Source organism: Carcharhinus amblyrhynchos, chromosome 22, assembly GCF_965287045.1.
Source record: "Carcharhinus amblyrhynchos chromosome 22, sCarAmb.v2.hapA, whole genome shotgun sequence".
NCBI classification, from domain to species: domain Eukaryota; kingdom Metazoa; phylum Chordata; class Chondrichthyes; order Carcharhiniformes; family Carcharhinidae; genus Carcharhinus; species Carcharhinus amblyrhynchos.
The window spans coordinates 7031688-7045994 of record NC_137345.1 but is presented as its reverse complement, the minus strand read 5'-3'; the positions used below and the strand labels follow the sequence as shown (position 1 = coordinate 7045994).

The window sequence follows — 14307 nt, the reverse complement described above, 5'->3', positions numbered from 1 at the left end:
TTGACAGTCACACTGGGATTATCCACTTTTTACGCACATCCATGTCTACCTTTAACAATCCAAAATGACACATTGGGTGGAATTTTACCGGCTCGTCTGCCCAAGTTTCGCACGATCCCACCCAAGGCCAACGGGCAATGCCGTTCTCCGAGCCGGGGCTGGCATGCCGGTAAAATTCCGGCCATTATCTCTCCAAATAACTCTTCTCTTCAAATGTCTAAAGCCATAGGAGGGATGTTTCCCATCCTACCCATCGCGGGAATCATAAAAGACCTCGGGCTGGGTTTTCCGGTTTTGGGGGGGTGATCGCAGCTGGAAAATGCCATCCAATGTGTCAAGCTTCGTACATCTCACTAACAAAATTGCATCCGTTTAAAGGAAGCTTCACTTTTACATGTGCAGCTGCCTCCGTAATCCACGGAACCACAAGGTTCCCCCATGGCCCCCACCCACTGATGAAAACGATGGATGCCAGGTTCAGGGATAGGACTTTCAGTATCAGGTCTCTGATGTTGTTTTAGCTAAGACGCTGAGATCTGTTATTGCGAAAATTCAAACTCAAGAATTCTGACGATAAATCAAACCTAAATTTCAACGTTATTTTGTCTCATCCCAATGAGGAATGACTCTAAAGCAGTAAACCTACGGACTAACAACCTTAATATGTATTAAACTGCCATCCAGCAAAGCTCCAAAAATATGAAAAGGGTTTGCAGTTATTAGAATTTAAAATCTTAAAAAAGGGTTGTGCAGTAGGATTGCTGTCGGTGCAAGCTCAGTGGGCCGAATGGCCTCCTTCTGCACTGTACAGTTTCTATGACAGAGGAAGAGATAAGACTGAAGACAAATTAAACTCCTCGTTTCCTCTCTCCTCTCCCAATAATCAGTTTTTGCAATAACAAGGCACTGGGCAGAGGGCAATGGATAGCACCGTCACAGCAGAGGTGGGACCAGGACACGCGGCGAGCTTTCGTAAATCCATTGACTCTGGCAAGACCAGAAGATCCCACAGTAAAATTCCGCCCAATCTACTTATTTTTCCAGAAAGGTACCTTCTGGAAAAGGCTAGAAGCCTAGCCTGGGCGGCACAGTGGCACAGTGCTTAGCACTGTTGCCTCACAGTGCCAGGGACCCGGGTTCGATTCCCGGTTTGGGTCACTGTGTCTGTGGAGTCTGCACCTTCTCCCCATTATCTACATGGGTTTCCTCCGGGTGCTCTAGTTTCCTCCCATAGTCCGAAAGACATGCTGGTTAGGGTGCATTGGCCATGCTAAATTCTCCCTCAGTATACCCAGACAGGCGCCAGAGTATGGTGACTGGGGGATTTTCACAGTAACTTCATTGCAGTGTTAATGGAAGCCTACTTGTGACACTAATAAGTAAACTTTAAATTTTAAAGTTGGGTAATTTTTGGGTAATTAAATTCTTGCAAAGTCCAAGCTCTCAAAATCAGAAACCCACATTCTTAAAGACTGTACTAAAGTATAACAATAAAGTCCAGAGCTTCACCCCCCAGCAGAAATCAGCACTGAGATGCCAAGTTGGTGCATTTCTTCTCCATTCCTACTCCCAAACCTGGGCCAATCTTAATATCGTCCTAATAACATCCCAATGGACTCAGCATAAATCAACAGTTGAATATTGAAACATAGAAACTTGAAGCAGGAAGGGGCCATCTAGCCCTTTGAGCCTGCTCCACTGTTGTTTATGATCATGACTGATCATCAAATTCAATTTCCTGATTTCATCCCTCCTCCCCACTCTATATCCCTTGACCCTTTAGCCCCAAGAGCAAACTCTAATTCCTCCTTGAAATCTCACGACGTTTCAGCCTCAACAACTTTCTGTGGTAGTGAATTCCACACAACCCTCTGAGTGAAGTCACCACCCTTTGGGGAATGCAACTCCTTAAGTGGCTCACTCGGTTCACCTATCCATAGACTTGCCGGCACAGATTGGGCCCAGCGGATGGGATTGTGATAGTGACGTTGACGTCAGTTTAGTTTCTGCTTCCCCTTGCCCATCACCAAAGACAAAGAGCTGGTGAGACTTCCACCCCCCCCAACAACTCTTTCATTCAGTTCCCATTTGCATTCCACTCGATATGTTGTGTTCTAGTTCCTGGCATTCGTAATTCCCCGTGTTATTGTCCCAATCTTGTTCTGTTGTGAAAGTGTCTCTGTGCATGTTAACACTCACCAATGTTATGTTTCTTTATTCACCGCTCCCTAGACCCAGACTGGATAAGAGGTATTACTGTGCTCTTCAGAATTATACAAACCAGTTCACTTTTCTGCTCCTAAGCTCCCAATCAGAGGACTTTCACACACACATGGCATATTGTGTGGGTAGCGGTCAATTAGGAAGCGCTTTCATTCATATGTAGGGTGCTCTAAGCGTAGCGTTTGACATTGAGAATACAAGGCTGCACAGTGTTACAATTTTTATTTCGTTTGTGGGACATGGGCATCACTGGTTGGCCAGCATTTATTGCCCATTGCCACTTACCCAGTTGAGATTCAACCACATTGCTGTGGCTCTGGAGTTACATGCAGGCCAGAGCAGGAAAGGACGATAAATTTCCTTCCCTAAAAGACATTAGTGAACCAGATGGATTTTGCCAACAATCGACGATGGTTTCACGGTCATCAGCAGATTCTCAATTCCAGATTTTTTTATTATTGAATTCAAATTCCACCATCTGCCGTGGCGGGATTCGAACCCTGGTCCCCCAGAACATTAGCTGAATTTCTGGATTAATAGTCTAGCGGTAATACTCGTTAGCTATGAGGAGAGATTGAATAAACTGGGATTGTTGTCCCTGGAAAGGTGAAGGGTGTGGGGCAACCTGATAGAAGTTTATAAAATTATGAGGGGCACAGATGAGGTGGACAGTTGGGAGCTTTTTCCCAGGGCAGGAATGACAATTATGAGGGGGCACAAGTTCAAGGTAAGAGGGAAAGGTTCAGTGGAGATGTGCGGGGGAGGTTTTTTACACAGAGACTGTGGGGACCTGGAACGCACTCTAGGTGAGGTAGTTGAGGCAGACACATTAGCGACATTTTTAAGAAGCGGGTTGATGGGTTCTTGATAAGAGAGGGGATTAAGGGTTATGGGGAGAGGGCGGGAAAGTGGAACTGAGCCACGACAGATCAGCCATGATCTTATTGAATGGCGGGGCAGGCTCGAAGGGCTAGATGGCCTACTCCTGCTCCTATTTCTTATGTTCTTATGTTCTTATGTTCTTAACACTTATCTGGATAGACACATGAACAGATGGGGAATAGAGGGATACAAGTGGTTGTTGTACAAAGAACAAAGAACAACCCAGCGCAGTAAACAGGCCCTTCGGCCCAATGAGCCCGCGCCGCCATCTTGTAGATAGGACAATATGATCGGCGCAAGCTCGGTGGACCGAAGGGCCTGTTCCTGTCCTGCATTGTTCTTTGTTTGTGGAGGAGCTCACGAACAAAGGGAAGAACAATCTTAAAAATAAAGTTTAGGCCATTTAGGAGCAATGATAAGGTGCACTTCTTCACACCAGGGGGGGGATGAAAAAACTTCAAACTTTTTCCCTCAAAAGACTTTTGGAGTTGAGAGTCGATTGATCATTTCAAACCTCAAATTGTTTGGAAAAATATGAATGGATATGAAACCAAGACAGGGGAGGTGGAGTTAAGACACAAGTTAGCCATAATCTGATTAAATGGGTGAATGGGCTTAATGGGCTGAATGGCCTGCTCTTGTTTATATGTAAGGATTAGAAAAGGTTTATTGCAATGTATTGATATGGCCATTTTATTGGCAATCGCTTTATAAACACGCTCAGGTTGAATTCTCTACCTTTTGAGAGTGAGCTGCAAAGTAAGGAAAGGAAGGTCTAACGCCTTATAATGCATCCATAACCATCACGTCATTGCCTGAATGTCCTGAGCTTGGGAAATACAACTATTTTATGAAAAGGGGGCGGCATGGTGGGCTAGCACTGCTGCCTCACAGCGCCAGGGTCCCAGGTTCAATTCTGGCCTTGGGTCACTGTCTGTGTGGAGTTTGCACATTCTCCCCATGTCTGCATGGGTTTCCTCCGGGTGCTCTGGTTTCCTCCCAAAGTCCAAAGATGTGCAAGTAAGGTGAATTGGCCATGCTAAATTGTCTGTTAGTGCAGGGGCATTAGCAGGGCGAATATGTGGGGTGACGGGGATAGGGCCTGGCTGGGATTGCGATCGCTGCAGACTCAATGGGCCGAATGGCCTCCTTCTGCACTATTGATTCTATGATTCTATGAAAGGTATGCTGGTTAAGCACATTGGCCATGCTGAATTCTCCCTCAACGTACCAGAACAGGCACCAGAGTGTGGTGACTAGGGGATTTTTACAGTAACCTCATTGCCATTATCATGTAAGCCTACTTGTGACGCGAATAAATAATAGACTGGATGTGAGAGGGGGAGAGCTATTTACTGGTCAGTAACTTTTAAGCATGGATTCCTGATCATGCTGCCACTCCCTCTCTGGGTGGGGTGTTCTGTATTTAGCCAGGCAGAAACTCATTTTAAATAAACAACCTGAAATAGTCTGAAAATCCAGAGCAATATCACACAAGCAAAGGATTTTTTAAAAATTCATTCATGGGACATGGGCATCGCTGGTGGGCCAGTATTTATTGCCCATCCCTAGTTGCCCTTGTTCAGGGGGCAATTAAGAGTGAATCACATTGACTGTGGCTCTGGAGACACATGTAGGCCAGACCGGGTAAGGATGGCAGATTTCCTTCCCTAAAGAACATTAGTGAACCAGACGGGTTTTTTGAACAATAGTTTCATATTCACCAGTAGATAGTTAATTCCAGATTTCTTTTTTATTGTATTCAAATTCCGCCATCTGCGGAATTCGAACCCTGGTGCCTAGAACTGAGTTTCTGGATTAAAAGTCTAGTGTTGATGCCACGAGGCCATCGGCTCCCCGGCTCACCAGCTATCTACTGATGAGTATGAAACTATTGTCCGAAAAACCCATCTGGTTCACTAATGTCCTTTAGGGAAGGAAATCTGCCGTCCTTACCCAGTCTGGCCTACATGTGACTCCAGAGCCACAGTCAATGTGATTCACTCTTAACTGCCTCCCTGAACAAGGGCAACTAGGGATGGGCAATAAATACAGGCCCACCAGCGATGCCCATGTCCCATGAATAAATTTTTAAAAAATGAGATCAGAAAATGTACCTTGGTGAAACTCAGCCCTGAAGAGACGGGAATGTCACGAATGAAGCCCTTCTCTGATCAATCGCTACCCGCACAATATTCCACTCTTGATCTCAAATTTCAGGAAACAATCAATGGCCACAGCACTACCTAAAAATAAAAGCATGTGCGGTCTCCATGGCATTGATCACAAACTAAACTGATCCGGGCCAATGTAAGCTGTGGTTTGGGTGCCCACGAAGGCCAAATGTGGTCTTGTTCCTAGATGTCAGGCACCTCCTGGTGGTCCCAGGTAGTCTTATTACTGCGGTCCCATTCTGTTTAGCTATTGATCATTCCCAAACATTCACCCTCCTCTCCTCAGCCACCCCCTCCGCCCTGTCCCCCCTCACTCTGTTAATCTGTGTCCCGTGCATGAACCATCCCTCTGTTCTCCAGCAAGTGCATGCCATGCGTTGAAACTATCTCGTTACGGTGATGTGATTGGTTTGGATTTCTGAGGGGGAAGTTTTTGGGCCGGAGAAACCAAGTTGATTGGAAAGAATGGTCAAAGATCTCGGAGCCAATAGTGCGGTAACAAAAAGAAAACACGAGATTTTCGTTCTAAAGTTTGAAGAACATCAAACGATGTCTTTCCCCCATCCCTCTCCCTCAGTGGTTGGGTAATCTATACAAAAAGAAAGCTCAACTCTGGGTATAACAATAAATTATATCCAAAATGCATCGCGGACAAAAATAGCTTAAAGGACTTCTGTCTTTTTCTTAAGCTTTTTACAAACTAGTCAGAATTTGACTGTTTTTGCAACAGGATTATTGATCAGTAAGAGAAATCCAAACTCATTTACATTTTTCTTGGCAACCACCGATCTGGAGATATTCTCTGAGCCAGACTTGGTGCATCAGGTTTCTTGTTACATTGCATGAAAACGTTCGTAGGTACAAGTGTAAACGCTGATGGTCGGGAAGTAAGAATTAAGATGGTCTGGTGCCGCAGAGTGGGCTTTCCAACAGGTGAAGGAGCAATTGCCATATATGTGGGAGGCTTTCAGGATATCGTGCGTATAGTTAGCATCAATTGGAAGTTTTTTTTTGCTGTTTGGGAGTCTAGGATCGGAAGGCAGAAACAAAAAGTCAGCTTCACACCAAAGATGGTAGACTTTTGGAACTCTCTTCCACCAATGGGAACTGATGCTCAATCTGTTGTTAATTTTAAATCTGGGATGGGTAGATATTTGTTAGCCAAAGTTATTAAGGGATGTGAGGCAAAGTTGTGGAGTGGGATTCTCTGGCCAAGCTTGCCTGAAAACTGGAGATTTCCGCCACGTTTCAGTGGATCTTGACATGGTCCGCCCTCCGCCCGCTGGAATTCCAGTGGCGGGCAGAATGGGAGAATTCCGGCCATGGAGTTAGGTCACAGATCAGCCACAATCTCAATGAATGGCAGAACATCGAGGGCTACAAGGTCTCCTCCTGTTCCTATGAACCCAAGTGAGGTGCTTAAAGCGGCTGAGGTTCTTTTGTGGTGGATTCGACTTTGTTTTTGAGATCCGTAACAAAGTTGAGCTTTGGCTTGTGATTTGTCCCGAAGATGGTATTTGTCATTAAGCGCCTGTGCACATTTTTATCTTCATTCTCAATTTCTGTTGCCCGATTGAGATTGAAATGCTTTTGTTGAGGACTGAGATTGGATCAAGGATTTGAAAAAGAATGCAATATCGAAATCCTCATTAAGGGACTGGGGAGAGTTGAGGCCTGGAATGTTTTGAGTCAAACTGAAGCCCAGTCTTTCTCTGTAACAGTTTTTGAACGGAAATCTACTCACTTCTGCTTGGGTTTTGGATCAGGTTTGAATGGTTCATCATTGAAATTGGTACTGAATCTGAAACCATTACAATTTGAGTGGACTCTAACCTTTAATGAGCCAGGATTGTGATCAGTGGCCACAGATCATTCCTCCTTTCCCAACTCTGGTCTTCCAAACACTAAAAGAAGGAATTGACTGTAAAATGGATTCTGTGGGATTGAATATCAAAGTCCTAACCAATCTCTTTCTGTTCCATTTGCCTCGTCCACGTCTCCATCATCCATTCCGTTCCTCATTCATTCCACCACTGGGAAACACAGATCTCTAGAAAGGTAAGGAGACCTTTTCGTTTATCAAGTGTTTTCGGAATGATTAGTTTGGTGTTGTGTGTGACGTTTGACTGGTGGATTGGAAAGCCCCCCTTTCGTTGTAAAGTTCAGGGCTGCGTTGCGGATTTAAGTCATGGTGTGGAGATGCCGGCGTTGGACTGGGGTAAACACAGTAAGGAGTCTGACAACAGTTGTGGCCAGACTTCTTATTGTGGACTTAAGCCAGTGGTCAAAACAGGGGTGAGTGTTGAAGAAGGTCCACCAGCTGCGAGTAGACCCTCTAATGTGTGGACATTTTGTTAAAGGCGGATGTTGGAATCTGAAACAGAAAACGCTGGAAAATCTCAGCAGGCCTGACAGATCTCTGAAGAACGAATAGAGCCAATATTTCGAGTCAGTCCGGGACTCACTAGAAACACTGGATCTAGTGTCCCACCACAGATGCTGTCAGAGCTGCTGAGATTTTTCCAGCGTTCAGTGAGATCTTGGCTGGGATTTTATGGCCTCACTCAATCCGTGACTGGAATTTTCTGCCCCATGTTAACAGATATTCCCATTGTCCGCCTCTTGGCCACTCCAATTCTGTAACGGGAGGGGCAGTAGAGTTATAGAACATCGAACACTACAGCACAGACAGGCCCTTCGGCCCACAAGTTGCGCCGATCATGTCCCTACCTACCAGGCTTATCTCCAACCCCCAATCCCATTAAATCCCATGTACTCATCCGGAAGTCTCTTAAAAGACCCCAGCGAGTTCGCCTCCACCACCACCGACGGCAGCCGATTCCACTCACTCACCACCCTCTGAGTGAAAAACTTACCCCTGACATCTCCTCTGTACCTGCTCCCCAGCACCTTAAACCTGTGTCCTCTCGTAGCGACCATTTCAGCCCTGGGAAATAGTTCCAGTAATTCTGTTCACGAATTTACAGGTGGCACGGTGGTTAGCACTGCTGCCTCACTGTGCCAGAGACCCAGGTTCAATGCCAACCACGGGTGATTGTCTGTGTGGAGTTTGCACAGTCTCCTCGTGTCTGCGTGGGGTTTCCTCCGGGTGCTCCAGTTTCCTCCCACAGTCATAAAAGTGTGCAGGTTAGGTGGATTGGCCATGCTAAATTGGCTATTAGTGTCAGGGAGATTAGCAGGGTAAATGTGTGGGGTTACGGGGATAGGGCCTGGGTGGGACTGTTGTCGGTGTTGGCTCGATGGGATGAGTGGCCTCTTTCTGCACTGTAGGGATTCTGTGATACTTAACCCTGCGTCGGGTAAAGTGCACACTGTATGAAAAATGAGCCAGATAGGGAGACTGAGAGTGGTCCTCTTCAATTAGATTGATATTGATGTTGCTCCCTCTTTTGCCTGCCCAGTGACAATGAAGACAGCAAAAAGCCTCAAGGCAGTCAGTCTTCAGTGGACGGGACGGTGAAGCAAGAGGAGAGCGATGACAGCATAGTCATCTACGGCGACGGTGATGGAAATTCCCGTTTCGGTGAGGACGGTTCCTTCATCGGTCAGTACACGGTCAAAAAGGACAAAGAGGAGACCGAGGGTAACGACAGCTCAGAAGCTACGTCTCCGGTCAACCCCGCCTATTCCTTGGCGCAAATGTGAAAAGATGGACGAAACCCAACCTTTGCAGTGTGTGTGGGCACAGGTGCTACCAAGACAGTAACGACATTTGATTTATCCACCAATATCCGTGCGTATGGAAAAACAAATACAAATTGTGATTGTCCAAACTTGAGAGGCCAAACGGGTGAAGAAGACGAGGTGGTATGAGAAGAAATGAGGGAAAAGAAAGAGGCAATGTTGGACGTTTTGTCAGGCTTTGGAGCAAGGTAACTGGAATCTCCCAACACCACCGTGCATTGCTGATGTGCTCAATAACCTATTTCTCAAGAGTTAAGGAAAAAGTCTGGAAATTGCTATTTTTCTCCCCATCTCATTTTAGATTGCAAGTGACACAACTTCTGGGGTAATTTCTAACACTGTGTATAGACGATGCTAATTAGAGCTTCCTCATACTCCAATTGCAGGCTCTACCCCTGTGCTCTAGATATCTCCAGGCCACAACTCGACACTGGACAAACGTGAATAGAAGGTTTTTATCATTATGCTTTGGTTTTTTTTAATCTAAGGTACGGCTTAAGTGAAGATGATGTCAGGAGGGATGTTGACTGCCGCGTCTCTGACCTCCCTTATTTTAGGTTATATACTTTACATTGAAAGTCGGGACTGGCCAACATTGAAGTAACGTTTGGAGTGGAAATTAGTCAGAGCCAAACGAGCTATGCTGCACATGGAGCCGCTTAAGTGTGTTGCATATCGAAATAGATCACCTCTACAGGCACCGTTTGACAAGATCTGGGCCAAAGGTTTTGTGAAACAAATTGCCCTGAACTCCTGGTCCTCATGATTGTTGCACTATTCCATCTGCTGAATAACTAGTTCCATTTCTTGTCCAAATCTCCAGGGCAAAAATATTCTGGTCTCATCATTAGACAAAGCGATAGAACCTCTCGATCGACTGTCCCGATTCAGAATGAAACACGTAGAACGAGGGAGGGCCACCAAAAACCACACAGACGTCTTATACTTGTGAGTGACGTAACAGTTCAGACAAGTGTGACTCTACTTATAGTGACTGCGTTACTTCCCCTCCAGTTACAATGAGCTTATCTGTAGCAGTTCCAAGCGATTTCCTATTGCTTTCCTCCCCATTTCCTTCCCACTCATACTGACAGAGCCTGTAATAAGTCCTCGGAGGCAGAAGTCCCTTCACCAAAATCCCTTTATTTACAAGTCTGACAACAGCGTACAGAGTGCTTTCAGTTCGCCATCTACACCAGGAGTTCCAGAGGAACTGACACGCCTGGTCAAATACAAAGCAAGAGGCTCCCTGATTGGCCCGTCAGTTTGGCCCTCAATCAGGGACATCTTTTTGTGTCCAATCAAATAAACAAAATCAAATTAACTTCGGGTCAACTCAAAAAGGGGCAGCTCCCTAAAAGGAGGGGAACCACCCGAAACAAAAGATTAAAGAAAGCAAACTTAAAACGTCAAATTAAAGTGTGATTACCGGAGTCAATAATACACCCCTGCAGTGCCCAGCGGGCACGGAAGGTGTCAACAATGCCCTCGGGCACTGCATGCTCCCTCTCCAGGGACACCTGGCCGCGAATGTAGCTGCGGTGGAGCGGCTGACAGCCGAGTTGGACAACCCCCTCGATCGCCCGCTGCCTGGATCTGTAGATGGCACCCTTGCCAAGCCCAGGAGCAGGTTCACAAGGAGGTCCTCTTTCCCCACCTCCCTCTGCACCGGATGCCCGTAGATCAGGAGCAGCTCTTAATCAAGGAGCTCATATTCAACAGGCCCCCCTCAGTGGCCTGATTAAAGTTATTACAGAGCCCCTGGTGGAATCTGCATCCTTTAGCTGTTCTCGTTATGGACCCTCACACCCCATCCACTCTAATTATTAATCCTAAATCTTGTACATGCCCAAATTTGAACAATTAATTTTCTCAAATTAATAAAAAACTTTTGTTCCATATACTAATCACCGCCCTCAGTCTGTTCAGAGACGAGCCCCACCTGCTGTAACTCAAGATCTGTATTTACTTTGGTTCAATTTAAATACAGGTGGGAGCAGAAGCTTAAGTCACACTGTAATTCCAACAACTTCTCAAATGAATGAAGCAATAATCATATCAAGACTTAAATCTTCAGACTGTAGGCTTTGGGGAAGTTCTGAATCTCACTTAATGTGGCACCTTCAGAGATTTCAAGAAAAGAATTGTCTCAGCACCAAAATCAGTTGAAAGGCAAAACTATATTTCCTTTTCACAAAAGTGACAATATTTGTATACATGCCATCCTGGCCAGCTGGATAAAAGCAAATTACTGTGGATGCTGGAATCTGAAACCAAAGGAGCTTTCTCCCCGTGTCTGCATGGGTTTCCTCGGGTGCTCTGGTTTCCTCCCACAGTCCGAAACGAGTGATGGTCAGGTGCCTTGGCCATGCTAAATTCTCTCTCAGTGTACCCGAACTGGTGCCCGACTGTGGCAGCCAGGGGATTTTCACAGTAACTTCATTGCAGTGTTAATGTAAGCCTACTTGTGACACTAATAAAAAAAAAGGAGGTACACACCACCATCACCTGGAGGTTTCCCTCCAAGCCACTCACCATCCTGACTTGGAAATATATTGCCAATCCTTCATAGTCGCTGGGTCAAAATCCTGGAACTCCCTTCCTAACAGCACTCCCTACACGTCCAGGACTGCAGTGGTTCAAGAGGCAGCTCACCACCACCTTCCCAAGGACAATTAGGGATGCACAGTAAATGCAATCCATCCAACGAGGCCCACATCCCATGAACGGATAGATAAAACGATCTAATCTTGAATGACCTGGGCTCTGGGGTTGCTCACATGTAAAGGTCCTCCTCGTGCTTGTGGCTCGGACCTTAAAGTGATATTTTTGGGAAATCAAGGGCCCCAGCCGGAATGTTCCGGCCCTTCTCGCGGGCGGGATTTTCCCATCCCACTGCAGTGAACGGAGATTTGGCTGGGTGTCAGGTTCCTCGGCTGCGCTGCAGTGGGAGCGTGGCGCGATCGATCAGCAAGATCGCACCCCTCAGGTTTAAAGAGAACTTAAACATCTTTGTGATCTGAATTTGCGAAGTGTACACTCTGTGTAATTTTCCTTTCTTCTTCTAAATCAGACTATTTACAAAGTTTACCAAATTCCAATTCTCCTCCTCCATTCAGAATTCCACCTCCAGAATTCACCCAAACAGTTTTGGAATTGGGAAAGTGTGGGTGCTGGGGAGTGGGGGGGAGCAGTATGGGTGCTGGGGAGAGTGTGGCTGCTGGGGCGGAGTGTGGGTGCTGGGGAGAGTGTGGGGGAGTGTGGGTGCTGGGGGGGAAGTGTGGGTGCTGGGGAGAGTGTGGGGGAGTGTGGGTGCTGGGGGGGGAGTGTGGGTGCTGGGAGGGAGTGTGGGTGCTGGGAGGGAGTGTGGGTGCTGGGAGGGAGTGTGGGTGCTGGGGCTTGTGGGTGCTGGGAGGGTGCTGGGGGAGTGTGGGTGTTAGGGGGAGTGTGGGTGTTGGGGGGAGTGTGGGTGCTGGGGAGAGTGTGGGTGTTGGGCGGAGTGTGGGTGTTGGGGGGAGTGTGGGTGCTGGGTGTTGTGGGTGCTGGGGAGCTATGGGTGCTGGGGGTGAGTGTGGGTGCTGGGGGAGTGTGGGTGCTGGGGGAGTGTGGGTGTTGGGGGGAGTGTGGGTGTTGGGCGGAGTGTGGGTGCTGGCGGAGTGTGGGTGTTGGGCGGAGTGTGGGTGTTGGGGGGAGTGTGGGTGTTGGGGGGAGTGTGGATGCTGGGGCTGAGTGTGGGTGCTTGGGGGATGAGGATGCTGGGGCGATGTGGGTGCTGTGGGGGTGTGTGTGCTGGCAGAAGTGTGGGTCTGGGGGCAGTGTAGGTGCTTGGGGGATGAGGATGCTGGGAGGATGTGGGTGCTGTGTGATAGGGGGGTGGTGGGTGCTGTGGAGGTGTGTATACTGGGAGGGTGTGTTGTTGGGGGAGTGTGGGTGCTGGGGGTATGTATGTGCTGGGGCAGTATGGGTGCTGTGGGAGTGTGTGTGCTGGGGGTGTGTGACTGCAGGGGGGGAGGAGTGTGTGGGAGGGTGATTGGAGTGGGGTGGATGCCATGATAAAGAAAGTTGACCTCTCCTGTTGAAGTATTAACCTAACTCATTGGAAAAGAGACGTTTGAGACTGTTGAAATGTTCACTTTTTTCCGTGTCCAATGTTATTCTTCACTGACTTCAGTGGATAATAATATTGTGCGCTCCTGACCTCATCAGTCCTCTATCTGGTGGGTTAGCTTAACATGAAGTGCTGAGGACACTCGAACAGGGTTTGGATCGAATGTGGTTGAGATCAGTGGGACAAACTCAATTGTTTGCATAGACAAACAGACCACTAATAGCCTCCACCTCTGCCCACTGAGAGGTTTCCCAAGAAAAGTTACACAGAATAACTATTAATTTGCCCTCCCTTCAAGGGACAATTACCTCCTTCCATCTTAGGTCAGTTAATTTAACATCAAGCATCTTGCCTGAAACCAACTCCAACACTTCAAGGGACTCGCTCAACATATCTTGCCAAATCCCTCCAACTTGCTTCCACCTTTCCAATTTAACTTTGACCTTTTTCCAGAAGGAAATTATTTGCATTAATCATGAGAGAGTAAAAACCATCACGTTAACAAGCTTCCCCCTCCCGTCCCCCTCCGCTCACCTCACTCCTCAGCTCATCACAAGTTCAGGTGACGGCAGATTAAAAAGAATGAATTGATGTTTGTTATTTCCAGTTATGGGCAGTGAGAGATAACAAGGACATGTCCAGAACTGACTAACTGTGGACCGGAACTCATATCACTCAAAGCCATTTGCATCTTTTATATCCAAAGTGTATGTCCTTTATCTAAGTTTAGTGCCAAAACATGACATTCAACAAGCTAATACTAACTCCTTTGTCACTGGAACTGTATTACTCAATGTCATTAGCTCCACATCAAGCAGTATGATTTACTCTCGTCCCAAATGTCACCTTCTCTATGTTCTGAGACAGTTTATCTCGCGCGCACTGACTGAGCAGTAGATATTTACAAGTTGACTGGTGGAAGATATATCCCACAGTCCGGAGCATGTGCCGATTATGTGCATTGGCCATGCTAAATTCTCCCTCAATGTACCCGAACAGGCACCGGAGTGTGGCGACAAAAGGATTTTCCTTGCAACTTCAGTGCGGTGTTAATGTAAGCCTACTTGTGACACTAATAAATAAACTTTAAATTTTAGATTGTAAGTGCAGTCACAACAGGATGAATTGTACCCCATTTGCCCTTGTCTTCACTCCTTTTGTCCTCATCTCCTCCCGCTCTAAGCCATGAAATGTTCTGTGTCAATGGGATAGCCT

At 46.8% G+C, this 14307-nt stretch overlaps 1 protein-coding gene across 5 annotated transcripts in view; it reads left to right on the top strand.

Moving 5' to 3' along the window:
* Window positions 1-12139, top strand: part of nfasca (neurofascin homolog (chicken) a) — a 272340-nt gene extending 260201 nt beyond the window's left edge. For all 5 annotated transcript variants that reach the window (XM_080209758.1, XM_080209761.1, XM_080209760.1 and 2 more), the window contains one exon: window positions 8702-12139. In XM_080209758.1, the coding sequence (XP_080065884.1) occupies window positions 8702-8945 (244 nt within the window). In that variant the 3' untranslated portion in view covers window positions 8946-12139. The remainder of the gene's footprint in view (window positions 1-8701) is intronic.
* The last annotated feature ends 2168 nt before the right edge of the window (window positions 12140-14307 follow it).